At 46.7% G+C, this 21,075-nt stretch overlaps 1 protein-coding gene across 1 annotated transcript in view; it reads right to left on the bottom strand.

The window, feature by feature from the left end:
* Nucleotides 1-18,982: 18,982 nt before the first annotated feature.
* The window catches only part of LOC135902648 (nose resistant to fluoxetine protein 6-like), a 56,552-nt gene continuing 54,459 nt past the window's right edge, over nucleotides 18,983-21,075 (bottom strand). Inside the window, exons 14-15 of the mRNA XM_065432865.2 lie at nucleotides 20,649-20,791; nucleotides 18,983-19,483 (exon numbers count right to left, since the gene is read on the bottom strand). Of these exons, the coding sequence (XP_065288937.1) occupies nucleotides 19,262-19,483; nucleotides 20,649-20,791 (365 nt within the window). The 3' untranslated portion in view covers nucleotides 18,983-19,261. The remainder of the gene's footprint in view (nucleotides 19,484-20,648; nucleotides 20,792-21,075) is intronic.

Genomic DNA, 21,075 nt, shown 5'->3' with positions numbered 1-21,075 from the left:
TATTATTGGGGATAATGATGATAAGAAGCACCGGCGGTATGGCGATAGAGTGCCATGGCATAGAGTTCCCAAAAAAAGCTGGCATCATTTGTAGCGCATCCTCATACAGCAGGAAAAGCAAACGGATTCCTGCAGACAATTTAAATTTGTTACAAAAATGAATAAGTATTGAAAAATGAATACACAGGGGGTGATTGATCCGTCCACATCAATTTCTTCTAAAAAAGTTGCAGTCTTTCTTTGGTGCATTTAAAGCCGATGAGATCGCACATATTGCACGAGCGCGCATATATACGCACACATCGCATATATCTGATCGTAAGCGAAGCTTCTTTTGAACTTTCGCTGCGTCGCTGCGGAATGCAAATATACTATACCAACCTTCATTGTATGACATCTTTTACTTGACTTTCCGAACAGCCTTAAGGACAGTCAGCCACGGTGGCACAACGAGCAAGGATACAGGTAGTTGTGCCCTTGTGTTCAGTTTCATTATCTTGCGATGGCATCTGCTTTCTAAGTAGGAAACAGCCGAAATATGGGGACATATTTAGCTATACTATGGCAGGCACGGCACAACATAACAACAGCGCTGCGTAATTACGCTGCGTGTTCATACTTTTCGTTTAAAAAAAGTCAGTTTTAAAGCATTGATGAGGTGCGTAGTCACGTTGGATGGTACCGCACTCTACAAGCAGTGAGATAGAGAGAGAGGGAGAGAGAAAATCATATACATCTAGTTCTGTGGATCATGAGCTCAGTGTCTTGTAACCAACTTTGCTTGAAAATAAATAAAAAAGATAAGCAATTGCGTTACGTTGGCCTGGACACCACAGTAAACACGTCTACTTTATTCGAAACTCGCCCGAGGAAGAGGGTCAGGGTCGTGGTAGCTGCTGCACTTTGCTTTTTATTTCGTCAAGTGGTGGTGCGCTACGATGTGGTGCGTGCCTCTTGTGGAACGTGCCGCCACGGCCGAAGCGGTGTACAAATGCAGCCGGATGTCAGCGGCGCAGCCAAAGGCCACGGTCCGCACTCCGCTATGGTATCACTCGAGGACGGGCCGAGAAAGAGCTCTAAAAGAATAGAAGTTGTCGGCTATTTTTCGGGTGAGCAATTTAGAAGCATGCAAACCGTTTGGTCCTGCGTTTTTTCATTGTATTCTCTCTCGCTTTTTTTTCGGGCGCTCATTGTGATCCATTTTGCAATCTTCGGTTGCAGGTGCAGCATTATAGCGACGATGCTCCTATTACTGACATCGCACAGGTGATTTCCGTGCAGTCACGCTGATTTAAGTATGTTTCGAGCGATCTAATGCTGCTGGGTCCAAATACCTGAAGCATTCTCGTTGATCCAATGGTCGTTTTCCTAGATGAGAAAATGGATATCGTCCTAAAGCGCCTCACGGGGAATGAGAGACGCCGTAGCTGGTCGCTCCCGATTGATATATAGACCATTTGGAGTTATTCAACGTACACCGAAACGGCGGTGCACGAGCGATTTTGCATTCCACCTCCATCGGAATGCGGCCGTCATGGTCGGAAATCTTAGCCACGATTTTGTGCCCACCAGCCGGACGCCATAGCTATGCTGAGCCGCATCAGCGGTCACTTATTTAAAAATTTGATACAGATGAAGAAATAGAACTGTGGAAGGCCTTGTAATGCGCAGGGCAGATGACCGGTGATATATTAAAGCATCTTGAAAAGGGGGGCAGCGCAGAAAAGTGCAACACGAAGAGAGCGGATGACACAAACGCTACAACTCTCAAGGAATTTTATTTCGAAAAGAAATTGTTTTATACATGCACACGCTAGCGGCAGAACCGGGCAGTGTAAAATGGCACTTCATAGCAAAAAAAAAATACCTGAAGGAAAAAGCTACAAACATTATCGTCTGTTTATTCCAAGCTTTATTTACTTTTATGCTGGCCTTTCAAAAAAGATCAATCGCACTCGTGGAGCACGACCGATGACTGGCTCAGACACATGTTGCTGCGTTTGACAAAAACGTTCGGTGATTCCCCTTGTCCGCCGATCTCGTCCACTGATTGTGGCTTCACGGAATAACGGCGAGAGCCACACTTGGAACAATGGCATTATATGTGTGTATGAATGTGATTTTCGAGTGACCGTGCGCGTTCGGGGCAACACGTATTTATGCAGCGACCAGCTTGACCTATATATATGCGACTGTGGGATAAAGGCAAATAATAAAGCACGGAACTCCTACATATAACAAAAGGGGACAAATGCTGACGATGGCTTGGTACCGACTACAGCCAAACTGTCGCTTTTACTTCAGGAATATTAGATTTACAGAAAGCGTGCCTTAGAAAAGCAAGTGCTCTCAAGGGCGGCATAGAAGTGTGATGAAATTTGGAAATTAGCTGGCATGAGATCATTTCATCTGGCGCATGAAAGGGACAATGGGAGATTGCTGGGAGAGGCCTTCGACCTGCAGTGGACATAAAAATGATGATGTGGGTGATGATATTGCTGACCTAATAGGAAGAACAAGACGTGATGATCTGCTTTTGTGTTGCCTCTGGAGATGCCCGGCCTATATTTAAAGGCGTAAGTTCAGAGGAAACGCAAAAAAAGAAAAATATTTTTAGGTGTTTTTATGGTGTGAAAGAATAACATTCGTTAAAAATTAACGAAAGAGGCTTTAAAATGTTTTTTCAAAAGCCCAAGCACGATAACGTTTGTCGCATGAATTGCTGTTTGTTCTGGAACATTACTTGACTTCGATATAGGGAAAATGAAGGTAGAAAGAGCTTCAAGAAAGTGGGCTGAAGTTCGTTAGCTCGGTTTGCAAACACTATTAAGTCGTCCCTTCGCCTTCATGTGCCCCCATAGAGTTCTGACGCAGGGCATGCAAGAATATTAGCACGTCGCAGCAGAGCTAGCAGAATTATGTGCGATAGGGAATGACAATGAAATGGAATGGAAATAGCAGCAGTCTGTGCGGAGTGTATGTACAAACGAATACAGAAGATGTCTTCATGCAAGGCTTTGACATCGGCGGCATGACGATTCCTGCTGCTGTTAATCACGAAAATGTGAGGTAACGCTTAGTGTGGTTTCAGGCACGAGTACCAGAGTTTTTCTGAGTCCATCGTGGTGTGCTCAGGCTGATACATAAAAAACTACGGCTGAAGGATGACACATGTACCAAGCCTTGTCTTGTTAGAGAAGAAAGAAGCAACGCTGCTTTGGTTTGTAGTATCGGGTTGGTGCCCCCTCTCGCGAGGTGCCTAATGCTAAGCGCTTGAGGATGAAGCAGTTCGGAAAAAGCCTAAAAACAGTTTATTTGCAATGGTCATCTTCAGCGCAATTTGATAGAATTGTGTATGAAAACTGCATTCTCTAGAAGTCCCCATAGAAGGCAATACAATATGCACTAAGGTGGGCTAATTGGATACGAGTATTATGAGACATGATTTTACGGTGCAATTTTAGAGGGGAGACAGCGAGATTCTCACAGCGGCGTTTGTCCTGTGTATATCACTATGTCACCTCGAAGCTTGCGACGTAACACCATGTTTCATGATGGCAGTACAGTAGTTTTTTTAATTTAATGTAATTATTGAGAGGTTAGTGCCTATGTGTTGCGCCGGCTACTCGTCTTAGGTGATAGTCATCGTCGGAAAGTTGGCAACAATCACCAAACTGGACTGATAAACACATGAACGAACATGCACGTACTAAGTCTGAGTACCGGAATATAAATGAATGTTCGCGCAACGGAAGAGTCCACATAGCATGAATACTCATCAAAGCGAAATGTTCACACGCAACACATGATTTCACACAGCATAAATGTTCACAAAACCAAGATGTTCACACAAAAGATGTTGGGCACTTGAATGCCGCACTCTAAATACAACAAATACAAATGCTACATCTGTATTTATTTAAAGTTTGTAACGAGGCCTATTGGCCTATTGTTATCATAGAGAACGAAGGCAGTGGTGAAGACAACGTGAAAACAGAGAATAGAAGTGGGCAAGGCAAACTCCGCGCAAGCAATTATACTCCAGAGCTTTTCCTATTCACTTCCTTTCTATGTGTTCACTCCTTCCATGTTAGTTTATTCGGTTGGTTCATTGATTGATTATTAACTTGAACCCTCGCAACACACAGGGTCTGTGAATGACGCCGTAGTCGAATGCTCCGGAATACTTTTGACCACATGCTGCTCTTTAGCATGTTTAACATGCATTCAAAGCCCGAGCGTTTTTGCATGCCGCCCCTATCAGAATGCGGCCGTCGTGGCAGGGAGTCGGACATGCGAAATCGTGAACAGCAAAAAACTGCCGTAGCCACTGATATGCCGCGACGAGTGGGTTTATTTTCTTATCCCCTTCGTTACTAATGGCGTGATCCAAGCACGATTTGAAAATGACTTTGTGAGACTATTCGAAGAACCAGAGTGCTAATTTTGTTGCACCTAAAGGTGAGCGAATGCAGCCCCGCAACACAGCGTTGAGAAGAAATAAAAGTGATTCCAATTTTTAATAATGTCTAGTTCTTATGTATTGTAGGACAGCAATTTTCTCTCATTTTTGTCCTGTGTGGCACTGGTTGATTCGTTGGCCTCTCGGAGGAAAATCGACATCCGACCGTGAAATGCTCGCTGCTTTTCCGGCCATGTGTCGAGTCGATATATTGTTGCTTCTGTTCAGCTCGAAATACTTTGTTCAGCGTGAAAAAAAAACACAATCAGGGCTTGTTCACAGCCAATACTAATACTTTCTTACACTTTCCTACTTGTCGCCAGCAATTTCTGCCGTTAGAAGCATGAATGTTTACTTATGGAGGTATAGGGTGAGCCAATTAGCGTTTTTCCCGGCACTGCTCCTAATATATATTGTGGACACGTTCATGGACGAACATAAAAAGATACAAACACAAGCACTGTGTTAGATAGGTATGCTTAACTGTAGTCTATGTGAAGTTGGAAGCAGTACGCATCAGCCTACTCAATTTCGCTTTGAAGTCATTGTAGCGCAAAGAAACACGGACAAAGAGGACAAGACACCACGGGCGGCTACATATGATGCAGGCCAGTGTGTAGAAAGAATTGGCAGAGCTCATTGCTGCAGGCTATCCGTGCTCGGTCTTGGAACCTGTCTCAAAGACGCTCCTGAAAAAGGTAAAGGGCTCCAGACGTACACGCCGCACTTCAACCCGAAAAGAGAAAAGGGTCGAAGTAGTCCCTTATGTGCATGGCGCGTCCCACAACATGAAGCGTCCGTGGTGTCCTATTCTCTTTGTCCGTGTTTCCTTGCGCTACAGTGGTTTCGTTACATATCAACAAACTCGCCCAGAAAGCTTTACTTCATTTCGCTTCTATATATAAAAAAGGAGCGTTAAAGTGAATTGAGAATGAAAGCGAGAATAACGACACGAAGAACCTCCTCTGGGAAGTTGCCTAAGAATGCATAAGCGTTGTGGTAGTTGCTCATCTCCACGCATCCTGGTGTCGTTATCAATGTTATGAAACTTGATCAGACCAGTAAAAACGACAGCGCTGCGGTGACACGAACTCCCGCAGACAGGGGTGCAAGAGGAATTGAGGACGCAAGCAAACTACTGCAGCTGGTGGTGCCAGGTGCGCTGATGACGTTCCGATCATTATAAGCCGGTATCGCTCTTGAGCGCCTTAGCCATCCGCGTCGATCCATTATCAACCGTCATCAACCGTACTCCGGCGGCGGCTGCGTATGGCCCGGCCGCGCGGCCCTATGTTCGCGCGGCTTAGTTCGCGTTGAAGCGAGACGCGTGAGTCCTAGCTTGAAAGCGATCTGCGATTGGGACACAGTGCGCCGAGTGCTGATAGCTTCGTATGCGTTGTGCTCTCGCGCTTATTTCGCGTTCAAGCGAGAGGCAGCGCAAAGGTGAATTCGCTGGCTGCTGCGGGCCCTATCTTGAAAGCGATCGTCTTACGTGACGGACGGACGGGTTTCCTCGTTGGGTTAGGCATGCACCTACCTCACTAACACCTCCTCATCAGTTAACGCCGACTATAAACACATTATTAAAATTAAGTTCTGGTATTTCGATCAGGTCCAAAAACAATGATCTGGTTCTGAGAAACGCCGTAGTGGGGTACTCCGGATTAATTTTGACCACCAGGGGCGCTTTACCATGCACCCAATGCACGGTACATGGGCGTTTTTGCATTTCGGCCCCTTCGAAATGCGGTTGCCATGGCCTGGATTTGATCCCGCGATCTCGGGCTTAACAGCGCAACGCAAAGCCCCTAAGTCACCATGGCGGATTTTAAGCATGTTGACGCATGTACTTGTTCCTACTTTACCGCGGACCGCATTTCAATCGCTAACAACTTAAACTTATCCCTCATCGCTAGACGTGCCTGCAGATTTGGAATTTACTGGAATGTTATCGTTGATTCTGTCTATTGTCTATGTTCTCGCCGTTATCAGATTGTTTGCGTGAAGCGAACAGTGTTGTACTTTCTGGAAAGCACGCGAGCACCAGCGATTGCGGTGGCACCTTCGACGAGTCATGTATAAATAGCCGACGCGTTTGACCTGCACGACCCGCCGTGGTTGCTCAGTGGCTATGGTGTTGGGCTGCTGAGCATGAAGTCGCGGGATCGAATCCCGGCCACGGTGGCTGCATTTCGATGGGGGCGAAAACACCCGTGTACTTAGATTTAGGTTCATGTTAAAGAACCCCAGGTGGTCGAAATTTCTGGAGTCCAGTACGGCGTGCCTCATAATCAGAAAGTGGTTTTGGCGCGTAAAACCCCAGAATCTAATCTCTCTTTGACCTGCACGTCAGATTTCGACGATGTGCTCGCCGCCTTCGTTGTGCTGGAACGTTACTTGCTTTTCCGGGTGGAAGTTCGCCCAATAAAGAGTTAGGTTACTATATAAATTATGGGGTTTATCGTACCAAAACCACTTTCTGATTATGAGGCACGCCGTAGTGGAGGACTCCGTCAATTTCGATCACCTGGGGTTCTTTAACGTGAACCTATATCTAAGTACATGCGTGTTTTCGCATTTCGCCTCCATCGAAATGCGGCCGGCCTGGCCAGGGTTCGATCCCGCGACCTTTTGCTCAGCAGCCCAACACCATAGCCACTGAGCAACCACGGTGGGTTCAAGAGTTAGGTTATGTTACTCGCAGTTACGCGAATGTGTCTTTCTTTCCCCGTCACTACAACGGGACAATATAATGCCGAAAGAAAGCAACATGTTATTTTGTCTTTTACTACTGATTATTTTGCTTCTAACATCCCGGAAGACGTGCTAGGTCCGCATGAGAGTTCCACAGTGCTTCTTTAAGGTGCAAAACTAAGAACAGCATAGGTTGATTCAAGGCCTCGGTGACGCTTAGAAATCTGGGCTTCGCACACGCTTCTCGGACGGCTGCTATTTATAAAAGTGGCATGTCCGCGATCCCCTGCGTCGAGGAAGGTGCATTCTCACAGCATTCATTCTAAGAAGAAAAAAAGGAAATGGGGTTTTGAGGTTACTCCTTTAGGGGAGAAACTGATCTGCCACAACCCTTCCTGGGGTAAGTGCAAGGGGATGAACTGTTACCCCCCCTGCCGTTGCTCCACCGAAAACTAACATTTGCTCTTTTCCGATGCTCCTCAAGGGAGTAACGGTCATTATTTCCGATGCACCGCAAAGGTGGAATTAATGAAATTAGGCATTTATACCCTGGTAAAAAAGATTACTGAGATGAAAAAAAATGGAAGAAAACGCACCCGAAAAGTAGGATTTGAACTCACGTCCTTGCGTTCACAAGTCAGGTACTCTAACCACTGCACCACGGCCGATCTTTTCTAGTCCTTTATTACATGGAAAACAAAACTGAAGGTATATTACAAAGTGGACACACCTACACACTTAAAAGTCAGGCAAACACACACATGCATCCAACAAGTGCATCCAGTCTGGCGGAGGTTCCTGCGCAGCTTACACAGTTCTTACATAAGCAGCACTTTTGCGAAAGAAGGATTTTGTAGATCGCGGGTTTTCGGCATGGCGATCACACGGTCTAAATTTCTATAGGCTGTATAAACCAAGTATTATGATCATGTCATAGGGAGGACCACCCGTAACCTTAAACGATATGAACCTAATTGAATATGGAATGATGTCAATGTCCTTTCTAAGCGTCCGTTGGAGAATGTCCCAATAAATACAGCATCCCTACAGTATATGAAACAGTGATCTATGGTTTCGGCCCGTGGGCAAAGTCGACAGTTTGTTGGCCATGGCACAAAGCAACCCCTAGAATTCAACTAACTTTTAACAGGGAGTGTTTCCGAAAGTAATTTAAAGAAAAATGTTTTTACTCCAGGAGGTACACACATTTTTCGGACGTGCTTAAGTACATCCTGATAAGCTCGGCTTAAGTAAGGTGCACGATACAAAAGATCTTGGAAAATAGAGCCCACAAGCGCCGCAGAAATTGCTTTTCGATTCGCAGTGAACACTTACTCCAGGCTGAATCTAACTTTCGCGAAAAGAAATGTGTCAACAACCTCATTGAGAAAGCCCCAAGGAGCCTGTGGGACATCTTTGGCATTCGATGACACTACTATATTAGGAAGATAATGAACTAAACGGAGTTGCAACATTTCATGCAAAAACGGATGGTCACTGTCTCGAAAGAAAAAGAGGCGAGAAACAATTTGCCTGACGAAGCGGTGGACTAATCCTAGACCACCACGTTCAAGGGGGTGGAACAGATTGTCGCGCCGCATAGATTCGCAACTCGAACTCCAAATAAGTGTTGCAAATACGCGATGCAGTGCCTGAAGGCGAAGTCGTGAGCAGTGCAGTACTTGCAGCACATACCTAAAACGAGAAGCTAAGAACACGTTGCCCACTTCAGCACGAATGAACATTGACAACTTCCTCCCTCGTCATGAATTCACTTTATGATGAATTTTTCTAACTTCTCCCGACCAATGAGCGTTGCTATTTATATACTGTGGGAGAGGCAGACCTAAATAACACAGGCCTTTTTTCCATTGAATGCCTGTGTAATGTGACGGCATTGTGGCCTATAATCCAAACCGAAAACCTGAACTTTTTTCAAAGTTAACGCTTGCACCAGAAGCCGCACAAAATTCTTCTGTAATTGCAAGAGCAGTCTTTACACTCTATTTATCGGTACAAAAAAAAGGCCACGTCGTCTGCATACGCAAGAACCCGAACCTCGTTAGTCGGTAATTTAAACCCTTGGAAATTTTGTTCTTTAAGAATGCTCATAAAAAATGACTCTAAATACAAGCAGAACAGAAGCGGTGACAAAGGGCATCCTTGTCGTACTGATCATACAAGCCTAATCGGATCGGAGAGAGAGCCATTCGCAATCAGCCTCGTTGAGCCATTAGCATAACATATCCTGACACCTCTAAGGAGCAGGGATCCGATATTTATATGCTCTAGTACAGTAAACACGAATTAGTGATTCACCTTGTCGAACACCTTAGCCAGATCTAGCTGTACCATTGCAACCTGTCCAATCCCCTCAGCTACACTCTAGCACCGATGTCGCAACATGAATGTTCGTCTGAATGGACCGGCCCCTGATGCCACATGTTTGATGACCACCGACCACAGATCTTATTACAGGTTGGAAATGGTTAGCTAATACCTTTGCAAAAATGTTATAATCCACATTACATAAGGAGATATGATAATATCCGTCCACTTTTTGCAATTTAGTCTCATCATCGCTTTTGGCTATAAGGACAGTGTGCCCTTCATACATTGTCACGGCTAGGTACCCTACTTCCAAGGCTTCATGGTCCGGCCCGGATGGCCTTATTGCCGAATTTTATCAGTGCTTTCGCTCCCTCTTATCGCCATTGTTACTGCACCACGGCAGGTCGGTTACTGGGACAGGAAATTGAGATAGATTAGGCATCGGAACGCAGGTGCTGCAATATAAAAACGACTCGGCATGTTGTGTATGCTGTGCGGGGATAGCGTAACTTTGAGTGTACTTGCAACCATAAGCGAGTGCGAAAAGAAATCTGCCCGAGTATTCTTAGGGTGATTTAAACTGAGGCACTACGCTATGTAAACGTGTAGCGAGCTCAAACGGGGCACCTAAGACGACAGAGAAGGACAATTTCTCTGTCACTTAGTATGTCCCGTTTGAGCTACACACCGCTTCAGTTAAGTTCGTAATCTCCTTGGAACGGAAGGAACTTAGGTACTATTGATAAGTAAAATCTGGCAGTATATCAATGACTTGCGCGTTTAACGTGTGTCACTCACTTATGGTGTGCACACGAAGGGCGTGGCTCTTCACATTCCAGCATTTAAATTTCACGCAATTTTCTCACGAAGAGGCAAAGTGCTGCTTTGCATGTAGTTCAATAGACAGTGCACGAACTTCGAAGTATTCATGATTTATAGACATTACTGTTTTTTCCGCATCACTCCACGACACGGACGAAAACAGCGGAGCCCATGGGGAGTAACTGTTGCCGTTCGTCCTCCCGTTGCTCTCTTTCCGACCAGGGACTAAACACTTACTCTCCGAAATTTGCACACGGCACGCATATTCATATAGTTACTCCCTTGAGGGACGAAAACGCCCTTTTTAGGACTAACTGCCCAGTTACTCCCGTTTTCCCCGGGTTTTTCTTAGAGTGTATATATTTTGGTTTACGCACCCCCTTTTCAGTCACAAAGTGTACGACCTTACTGTCTCCAGGGCCACCAATACGTGTTCTCCTGTAAATGTGTGAGGCGCGTTTAATAATTACATCGATGAAGAGGACAAGAAACTGGGCATGTTTGTAATCGTTCATGGCTAATAACAACAGCCCACTAGAGAGAGAGAGAGAGAGAGAAATTATTTTGATGTAGCACGGAGAGGTGTGGTGCTCCGTGGTTCTCCTACAGCTTAGTGCCTCAGTGGTGGTGGCAGAACTTTAGGTTCGGGCGATCAACGAAAGTTGATCCTACAATGCCGAGCTGTTTAGCACCATCTATACCACTTGTCGTGCGTTGCGTTTCGGTTGTGGGGAGGGGGGGGGGTATTGGGGATTTTTTGGCAGGCCCATGTAGTATGGTATAGGGTAGCTCGCTCTGTGTAGAAAGGACAAAGGGGTTGATAAAGGGTGAGGTACATCCGTGTGGAGGAGCGTGAGGTAAGGATAAGTATTCTTCTGGAGTTGGTCCCAGGCCATGGTTTCAGCTCTGGGGAGAGATTGGTGTGGTGGCGACATCGTTCTTCTTTAAAGGCGCTAGTGTTGAAGTATTTCATAGGAAGTGTGTAGTGCTTGTCGACAGGGGTCCTCGGCCGTCTCTTGCAGTGCCCGGTAGCAGTGACCTCGGGCTAATGCGTGTGCACGATGGTTTCCGCTGATGGATTCGTGTCCCGGTGTGGTGTGGTGTGGTTATCGTGATGTGGGGTATTTCGTTCATGCGGTTGAGGATATCGCATACTTTATGCAGATGGCTGTTCGCGTAGGCTCGACATGCTGATTGAAAGTCTGTAAGAATATATATTTTCTCACCCTTTCTCGATGCGAAATAGCGAGGTCAATGGCGGCGTCCTCTGCCGTGGCGAAGTTGCGCGTACAAACGCAGGCAGATGCCAGTTCCTCCTGTCTGTGTACTGCCAGGCTGATTACTGTACCCTTCCCATTCGGTTACTTGTTTGCATCTCTCCAGAGAGCAGCGGGGAGTGCCGTATCCTCTTTCTATTGCTTTGGCTCGTGCTTTTCTCCTGCTCAAGTAATATTCCGGGAGCATGTTACGCGAAATAGGAGCCATTGTTATTGGTTTGTAGGGACTTGAGTAGTGCTTGTTGACTGTTGCTTGTCGTCACGGTGTATCGCAATCTTTGAAGAGTTATACTGCCTGTTCTACTGAGGGCGAGGCGTGTGATTTTCCCATGTTGGTGTGCTTCATTTAGTTTGTCTAAGGTTTTGTGGATGCCCATGGGTAGAAGTTTCGTTGTTCCCGCACCTAGAGGAAAGCCGAGGGCTTGTTTGTACACTTTCCGTAGCAATACGTATACTTGGGCTTTTTCTGCTGATGTTAGGCTGATGTGAGGTATCGCATGCGTGACTCTACTGATGATAAGGGCCTGAGTCAAGCGTAGTAGGTCTTCTTCCTACATGTCATGTCTGCGACGAGTGACTCTCTTGATAATACGAGCTACGCTGTAGGCAGTTTGTCTTAGCGCATTTACAGTGTGGTTATTGCGGACATTATATTGCATGTGAACACTTCATATGCGGAGTGTTTGGACTCTGGATATCGGTTTTTGATGTAAGTGTATTTCAATGGTCTATCTACCTGTGCTTTTTCTTCTGGATTTCGTTTGAAAGACGAGGCGCCCAATCTTTTCTGGGGACGGGAAGAGCGTTCCTGACAAGGTTAGGTCGCGACCCAAGGAGGCTTCACGATCGATCCGCCGATATACCCGACGAGATCCGTAAGACCCTGCAGGTCAATCCCATTCCGAAAAAAACATGGATCCAAATCTCCACGCGGCCAGAAGGCAGGCGCTGGCAGATTATGTGGAAAGGCATTTAGCCAAGCTAGAAAACACTGTTTTCACGGATGCAACACTGTATCCATGGAATAGACATAAAAGTTACATTAAGGCAGCTTCGGTAGTGGTTGACAACGCAGGCAAGCTAATCACCTGCGCAAGTACACGTAGCGCCAAGATAGTGGAAGCGGAGGAAGTCGCTGTTGCGCTGGCAGCGGCTGAGGGCTATCGAAAAGACAAATCAATGGTCATTTTAACGGATTCAAAACAGACATGCAGGAACTAAACAAAAGGTAGAATCTGCAGGGCTGCCTTAGCTATCCTCCGCAAGGCAGAATACCTCAGACACACCACAACCCACAAACTAATCTGGATTCCGGCACACACGGGGATAAAAGGAAATAAAAGGGCAGACAGCTTGGCTCGCGAGATCACGTACCGAGTCGAGCGGCCACACGCCCTGGGACAACACTTCACCGTGGAGATCGGATATTCAGGCTTACTGAACTACCACAGAGGCAAGAGAATTAGATACTCACCGCCACACAAAGCCTTAACACAGCAAGAAGCAGCTAGTTGGCGGAGGCTGCAAACGGGAACCTTCTCTAACTTACATATACTAAGCAAGATGTATCCTACACAATTCAGGAACACTTGCCCGTGGTGCGGGGCAACCCCCACGCTTTACCACATAACCTGGGAGTGTAAACGTAACTACACATTCCACCAACACAAAACCCCGAGTGCGGAGCAGTGGGAGAGCCGGCTCACCAGCTGCGAGCTCGCCGCCCAAAGGGCAATGGTGCAGCACGCAAGCGAAGCAGCGCGGCTCAGTGGAGCCCTGGACTAGGGGCCAAACCCTGCTAAGAAGGTCAAATGTCTGCAGCGATGAAGACGAAGACCGAACGCTAAACCCTTAATGAACCAAATAGTTCTCTCTCTCTCTCTCTCTCTCTCTCTGGGGAGCATTCCAGGCTGCATTCTTCGGTGTATTCGGCGACAACGTCTGTCGCCGCTTGTAGGGCATCCTGCTGTTTTCCACCCGAGCCTCGAGTTGTCCGAATGGTAATGTCGTCCGCGCATATATGTTGCATGACGAACGTGTGGGATCTTCTCTGCACAGCCCGGGAGGTTTTTATGGCAATGTTGAAGAGAAAAGGTGATAAGACCGATCCCTGATCAGTGCCTCTACAAACGAAGGTCGAAAGAAGGCGTAGACACAACACAGCACAGTCTGCACAGGTTTCCTTCGTGTTCGTAGTAAATAAATATTTCTCTGGACACACTTTCTGTGGTCTGAGAAGAAGAAATGTTGCCCACATTTATTTCTCTTTCTCTGTCCGTTTTCGCGCCATACATTGGTCTAATATTTTGCAAGAACGATCGTCACCACGTGGTGGAAGCACCGTATTTTCTTTTGTGCAATGCTCCAAACCTAGTGAGAGCCACTGTAATCCACTCTTCAACAGGCATGCTGGTCAGGATTTTTAAATCTGACTTCATGTGACAAAATATAGATGAAGGAGAACACGTTGTAGTGAACGACTCATTTTTATTAGCGCATTCGCACAAAGGACAATAAGCCCGCAGTAATGAAAACCATTGACATACAAATGTTCCTGAGCCTAAGGGATGATATTACATATCTGTGGACATGTAAAGACAACTCGCGGTATAGCATGTTGGTTGAAGAACAGCATCACGACGAGATCTTAAGGCACGCCATTGTGATTTTTGAAAACATTTCAGCTTACAGCTGCAGTGCACTCTCCCCAAGCTAGGTGCACGCACGATAGGCAAGCGCACCTGTCTGGCTTGTGGGTCTTATTGGACCAAATGTATATCCCAGTTATGGGGGACGCAGTATTAGGGGTAAGAAATAATTTTGACGTGTTGAGGTTAATGTGCACCCCAATCTCGGAGCGCACGAGTATTTTTGCACTCCGGAATACATCGTAATGCGGCTGATGTGGCCGTGGTTCGAAACCACAACTTTTTACTCAGCATCAAAATGCCATAGAAACTGAACCCTTGCATCAGGTGGCTGTATGCCAGACGAGTAGCAGGTAACAAAAGCACTTTATTCCGAAACGCAGCCGGGTATATAAGGAGCGCGGCGATAAGTAGGGGGCGTGTTGCACATGCGCACTGGTTGACTTCCAGGCACGATATTGCGCTCCGTACATCTTCCCCTCCTTGGAAAAAAAAAGAGAAAAAAAAAACAAACACTGATGAACATTTTCATTTCCAAACAAGGATTGCTTTGCTATTTACGTTCAGGAAGCGGATAACGTTGCGGCACTTGGCGTACCCGTTCACTTCTTCGAAGTGGGGCTTGAATTGCATCTGCTGGGGTACTTGGCATAGCCTGTTTTCGGGTTTCTGCTTGTGATTCAGCAGGCTGAGCAGCATGTGTGGCCCTGAGATGCTCTCTCGTACGGCGTAAGTGCTGTCCACTGTCTGTAGCCACTAAGCAAGATCGCGGTGGCCCTGCAGGACCAATTACCATGGCCGGGGCCCACGTTCTGCTTAGCGTGTCGTATACGGACACTGTTTCCGCTACGAAGGTCTGGCAAAGCCCGTGTCGTTCTGTTGTAGTAGGAACGCTGTTTATGTCGTATTTCTTGTAGTCGCTGACGAACTGCTTCCGTGGGTATCGTCTTGGGCTCCAGGTGACAGTTGAGAACCGGGAGTTGGCTTCTGGTGTGACGTCCCATGAGCCTTTGAGCTGGCGACTGCAACTGTTCGTCCCTCGGAGTATTGCGCCACTCCAACAACGCACTGTAAAATTCAAGGGTGGAAAACGGGCATTTGTTTAGCAGATGTTTAGCTTCCTGAACGGCACGCTCTGCCAAGCCGTTGGCGCGCGGATGGTACGGGCTAGAAGTGGTGTGGCTGATATTAAATTGACCTGTGAATGCTTGAAATGTTGCACTGTTGAAAGGAGGGCCGTTGTCAGTGCACAGTTTGACGGGAATGCCATGTGTCGCGAAGATTTCCGCACATGCGTTGATCACAGCAGCAGCGGTAGTCCGGCTAAGCTTGCGAACCTCGAAGAAAAACGAATAAGAATCTACCACTATGAGGTAATCATTGCCTTCGTGGTGAAAAAGATCGACCCCGACAACCTGCCATGGCAAACTCGGTAGTTCGTGGCTCAGCATGGGCAGCCTTGCATTTCTTTTTTTGTACTTGTCGCAAACAGCGCATGACTTCGCTACATCAGAAATGTTGGCGTTCATGTTTGGCCAGTACATTACCTGTCTTGCTCTCGCCTTCATTTTGTCTTCGCCGCAATGTGCAGCGTGGAGCAGGCCGAGAACTTCCTTGCGTTTTGATGGAGGAATTACAAGCTTGTTGCTTCTGAGAAGCAGCCCATCCTCGACGTGTAGCTCATCACGGTAGCTCCAGTATGGCTTTAAGGCATCCGGGAGCTGCTGCTTGCTTTCGGGCCACTCTGTACTCGCGTAAGGGCAGAGTTCGTTCATGAGGGTGTCCTTATCAGTCTCCGTTCTGATACTGAGCAGCGGTTGATCTGAAACAGGTAACGAAGAAACAACATTGACTTGAAAGTGCTCTGTTTCATCCACCAGCTCTGTTTTGCAAGGAAAGCGTGAAAGTGCGTCGGCCAAAGACAGTTCCTTTCCTGGTTTGTATATCACGCTGATAGGGAATCTTTGAAGCGTGAGGCGCATGCGTTGAAGGCGAAGAGGGCAATCGCAAAGTGGTTTCTTGAAGATCGATTCCAGGGGTCGGTGGTCTGATTCTACCGTGACTAGTGGTTGACCGAGTATGTAGTCCTTGAATTTCATGCAGCCATGAACTATGGCTAGGGTTTCCTTTTCAATTTGGGCATACCGCTGTTGTGTGGCAGTTAAGGAGCGGGACGAATATGCAATGGGGTGGTCATCTTGCAAGATGACTGCTCCGACACCATACTGGCTCGCATCCACGGACAGTTTCACTGGCTTAGACTGGTCGAAGTATGCTAGGACTGGTGCTGTGGCAAGACTAGCTCGTAACTTTTGGAAACTGTTTTCCTGTACTTCTGTCCACGTCCAAGCGACGTCCTTCTTAAGTAGCTCCCGAATAGGTGCAGATGCGACTGACAGGTTTGGGATGAACCGAGACACAAAGTTTATCATTCCAAGGAACACTTGAAGCTCCTTACGGTTCTGCGGCGGTGGAACTTGCATGATGTCGTGAACTCTGTCTGGGTCCAGTGACAGTCCTTCAGCGGTGAGGAGGTGGCCCATGTAACGTACACTAGTCTGCAAAAATTGGCACTTCTTTTTATTGAGCTTTAGATTACGTTCCCTACAGCGTTCAAGCAAGGCGGTGAGGTTGCTGTCGTGCTCCTGCCTTGTCTTTCCCCAGACCAATATATCGTCCATTACGACAGCTACGCCAGCCAAGCTTCCAACGACCTCGTGCATGGCGCGTTGAAAAACCTCTGGTGCTGATGTGATGCCGATTGGCATGCGCAGAAATCTGTACCTTCCGAACGGTGTGCTCATGGTGCAAACGCGCGAACTTTCTTCGTCGAGGGTTATTTGCCAGAACCCTGACGCGGCATCGAGGGTAGAAAAATATTTTGCTCCTTGCAGCCGCGGCAGTACGTCGTCCAATGTAGGCATATGGTAATGCTCCCGCAAAATCACCTTGTTTAAGTCGGAAGGATCCAAGCATATGCGTATCTTATCCTTTTTCAGTACTACGACCATATAGCTAGACCACGAGCAAGGCTCTGTCATCTTTGCAATGACGCCATCGCGTTCCATCTCGTCGAGCTTCGCTTTCACGGGCTCTTGGAGGGCGACGGGAATTCTCCTCGCTGGTTTTATGGTTGGTCGTGCATCGGGTTTCAGCTGCAGGCGATAGGCGATGCCCTCAAGTTGTCCTAGACCCTGGAAGACGTCTTCAAAGCCAGATATGGGGATCTCGGACACTTCGTTGACGGCATCTATGCGTTTTATCAGGCCCAGTTTCTCAGCGACGTGTCCGCTTAATGTAACTGGTACATCTTGGACGACAACAAAAAACGTAACCTCGGTGCTTCGAGCATTATTAGACACGAGCAGGTTTATCTTTCCGATTGCTTGTTTTGTGTGGCCGAAAAACGTACGCAGGGTTGCGTAACAGTTCTGCGCAGGCGCCGCGGACAACTTTCGAAAGACCGTTTCTGGCATAACACAACAGTTCGCCCCTGTGTCTATCTTACATTTGGTCATGATACCAGCCACATTTAACACTGACACCCAATGCTCGTCACTCACGACCGCTTGAACTTCCAGCGCTTGAAGGAAGTACAAGGAAGTATGTCTCGTTGCCAGCCCCATCTTCGTCACTAGATATTTCCACCTGTCGCACGTGCCGTCTTTCTGGCCGTGTTTTAGAGCTTCTTGTGCGGCATACGCTAGCAAAATGGTTTCGGCCATTACAATTTTTGCAATACCTCCCTATTGCTGGGCATCTTGCCGCTTTTTGATGTTGTAAGCCACATTTCGGGCAGGTGGCAGTCTTTGCTTTTACAGCGTCAATGTTGATTTCCGATTCAAAAGAAGTGCTGCCGCCCTGGCTGCCTCGGATTTCAGCGACCTGTTCTTTGCTCTGTTCTTTAGCACGGCAGATCTCAACCGTTCTTGCGTAGTTCGGATTTTCAGAAATAAGTCTCTGCTGCAGTTCTTTGTCTCTTATTCCAAGGATTATTCTACTGCGTAGAAGTCTATCTTCAATCTCGCCAAATTCACAGTGCGCAGCTAGAGTCTTCAGTTCTGTGAGCCATTCGTTAAATGACTCGCCCTCGCGCTGGTTCCTGGAACCAAACCGAAACTCGTTGTAGGTGAGATTTGTAACTGGTCTGTAATGTTCTTCGAACTTCTGCATTAATACTTTCCGATCATTCTTCTGCTCATCGTTTTCAAACTTGAAGGTGCGGAAAACACGCCTTGCATCTTCACCGATAGTCATTAAAAATGTAGCGGTCTGAACATCCTGGGGCGGCAGACTCAGCCTTGTCGCTGTTGCAAATAGTTCGAACTCACTTTTCCAGATGTTCCAGTTGTGGAAAATGTCGCCAGTAACGTCGAGCGGCTTGGGCGGTGGTAGCAGAGTCGAAGTCATCGTTGTGGCTTGTGGTTCTCGTTCCGGATGAGCCCTTGTCTCGTTCATGGGAATCAATACTGCTGGATGAGCCCTTCCGGATGAGCCCTTGTCTCGTTCATGGGGATCAATACTGCTGTTAAGCTTGCATCCTATGGCAAAACTTGCCGCACGGGCAGGAACTAACTGCCGTGCCCACTTCTGACACCATGTATGCCAGACGAGTAGCAGGTAACAAAAGCACTTTATTCCGAAACGCAGCCGGGTATATAAGGAGCGCGGCGATAAGTAGGGGGCGTGTTGCACATGCGCACTGGTTGACTTCCAGGCACGATATTGCGCTCCAGTACAGTGGCAAGTCTAAGATAATACGTTGTACTTCATGATGGCTCTTAAGACGCAGACGTCTCTCTCACTCTTTCGTTCAGTATTCACATTTACAGATGCCCATTGCTTTCATGACGTCATCATGCACCCTGTATTGTATATGATAAGCCGTTGACCAGGTGACTCGGTGGAATCACTAAATGGCAGTCGCACTTCCATTAATTTCTCCGGTCTTATCAGGCTGAGAGCTCAGCAAGGTGCAATGGCTGCTTCTAGGCGCCACGCCGCCCTGGGATATTGAAAATGAAAACTTAGAGAATACTGCTCTTGAGTTCGTCCTTGCTGGTTGCTTGCTCAAAGCCGTTTGCATGTTCGACGCCGTTCACGTGCTTCACGCTAATTGGCGGCACGTGTTCCTCTGGTTTTCGCTCGAATATGACTTTCTCAAGTTGAAAAATGGGCGCCTCGATGAGTATATGCAGAACGTAGGCGAACACGGTGCTGAGAGCGAAGACACCCAGCGCGGTGTTCAACTGCAAGGAAAAAAGAAGAGTCTTGTCGGACACGGAGGGCCTTTTCTCTCATCACTTTAGCAAATGAAACTACATTGCATATTGGGCATGTTAGGATCATGTACTCGCTCGCGTAATGACAAGGTTGACTCCCTAAATGCATGTGATGTTTTACCTATGTCAGGGCATCCGGCAGGAAGCATTTCGTGAAAATTAAAGAACGAGGGAGAATGGGAAAGCTTTGCAGACACAGTGACCAAAACTGGTTTCAAAAAGATTAATTTCAGTGCTGTTTTAGTTGGTGGAGCACTTCGGAGCCTGGTGCGGCACAAAATACGCGTGGTAAGAGAAGCGCAACAAGAATGTCATGTTTGTCCTCTTCTGTCCCAATACAAAGTTCCACAGCCTGTTTCACGAAAGAGGCGGTAGCAAATTTTTACCGCTACAATATACCGGGTGTTTCTGCGAATATTATAAGCAATTTAAAAAAATCCGCTGTGGCAGATAGCACAATTGTAGTCCTTGAGCTGGTCTACTTGAAGAGACGGACATTACTTGCACAAGAAATTGAAATGCATAGCCGACTAGGAAACAAACAATCACAAATAGGTTTTAACTAATTACTTTATGGCACACATTGCAATCTACAAATTCTAGCGGGGGAGTTCGCAAGGCAATTGGAATGAATTCTCAGGATGACACCAGTTTTGAGATATTCATTCCCGAACTTTCCAAAGAAAGACTTTGCTGTTCCAAATAATTTTGTGCTTCAATATATAAACGATGGTTTGTTAATAAAGTAAGTGGAACGACAGTGCATATTTACCTGAAGTTTGATGGCTCATATCTGTAAAATTGTGTCATCTACACAATTATATTAAAGTGAATATGGCTTGAAGTCTCACCGGCTACAATTCGTGAATGGCAATATGTGCCATAGGTAAAATAGTTAAAAACTTAATTAATAAATTTTTGTTTAGTCGATTTCGCATTTCAATTTACTTGCAAATTATGTCCATCTCTTCGACTAGACTAGCTCAAGGACTAGAATTGTACAATCTTCCACAGCCAACTCTTAAAAGTTGCTTAGCTGTCTAGTAAAAGTTGCTTAGTGTCTAGTAACACCCGGTCTAGTAATTTTGGTTATTGTGCCATTTTTGAGATCGTTTTCTATTATATTTCTCACCTGGTAGAACTCATCGGTGTTAATGTACGTCCGGAGACGAATCATGCGAACGACGAAGATGAGAACGTGAACAAGGTAGATGCTGAATGTTAACCTGGACAGCGGGATGAAGAACTTCCACGAGAAGATCTTGTTCAGCCAGCCTGCGTTAAAGAGTGTGAATGAAGGCAGGAGGAAATGAAGGAGCAGCTAGAAAAGTAACGGAACATAATGGCTTGAACAGGCATCTCGGAATGCTCCAAATGACAAGAAATATACTGCAAAATATGACTATTCTTCGCCAGAAAGCAGTGGTAATGGCGCAGCTTGATCTCACGATGGTTCACCATTGAACTGCCGCTTCACATTCATTTGCCTTCACTTTCACCGTCATAGAGGCAGGGAATGAAATTCGAACAGTTTTTTGTTTTTTGAAAGACTGCCCTGA

Source organism: Dermacentor albipictus, chromosome 1 (genome assembly GCF_038994185.2).
Source record: "Dermacentor albipictus isolate Rhodes 1998 colony chromosome 1, USDA_Dalb.pri_finalv2, whole genome shotgun sequence".
Lineage (NCBI taxonomy): Eukaryota > Metazoa > Arthropoda > Arachnida > Ixodida > Ixodidae > Dermacentor > Dermacentor albipictus.
This window is presented reverse-complemented; position numbering and strand designations above follow the sequence as displayed.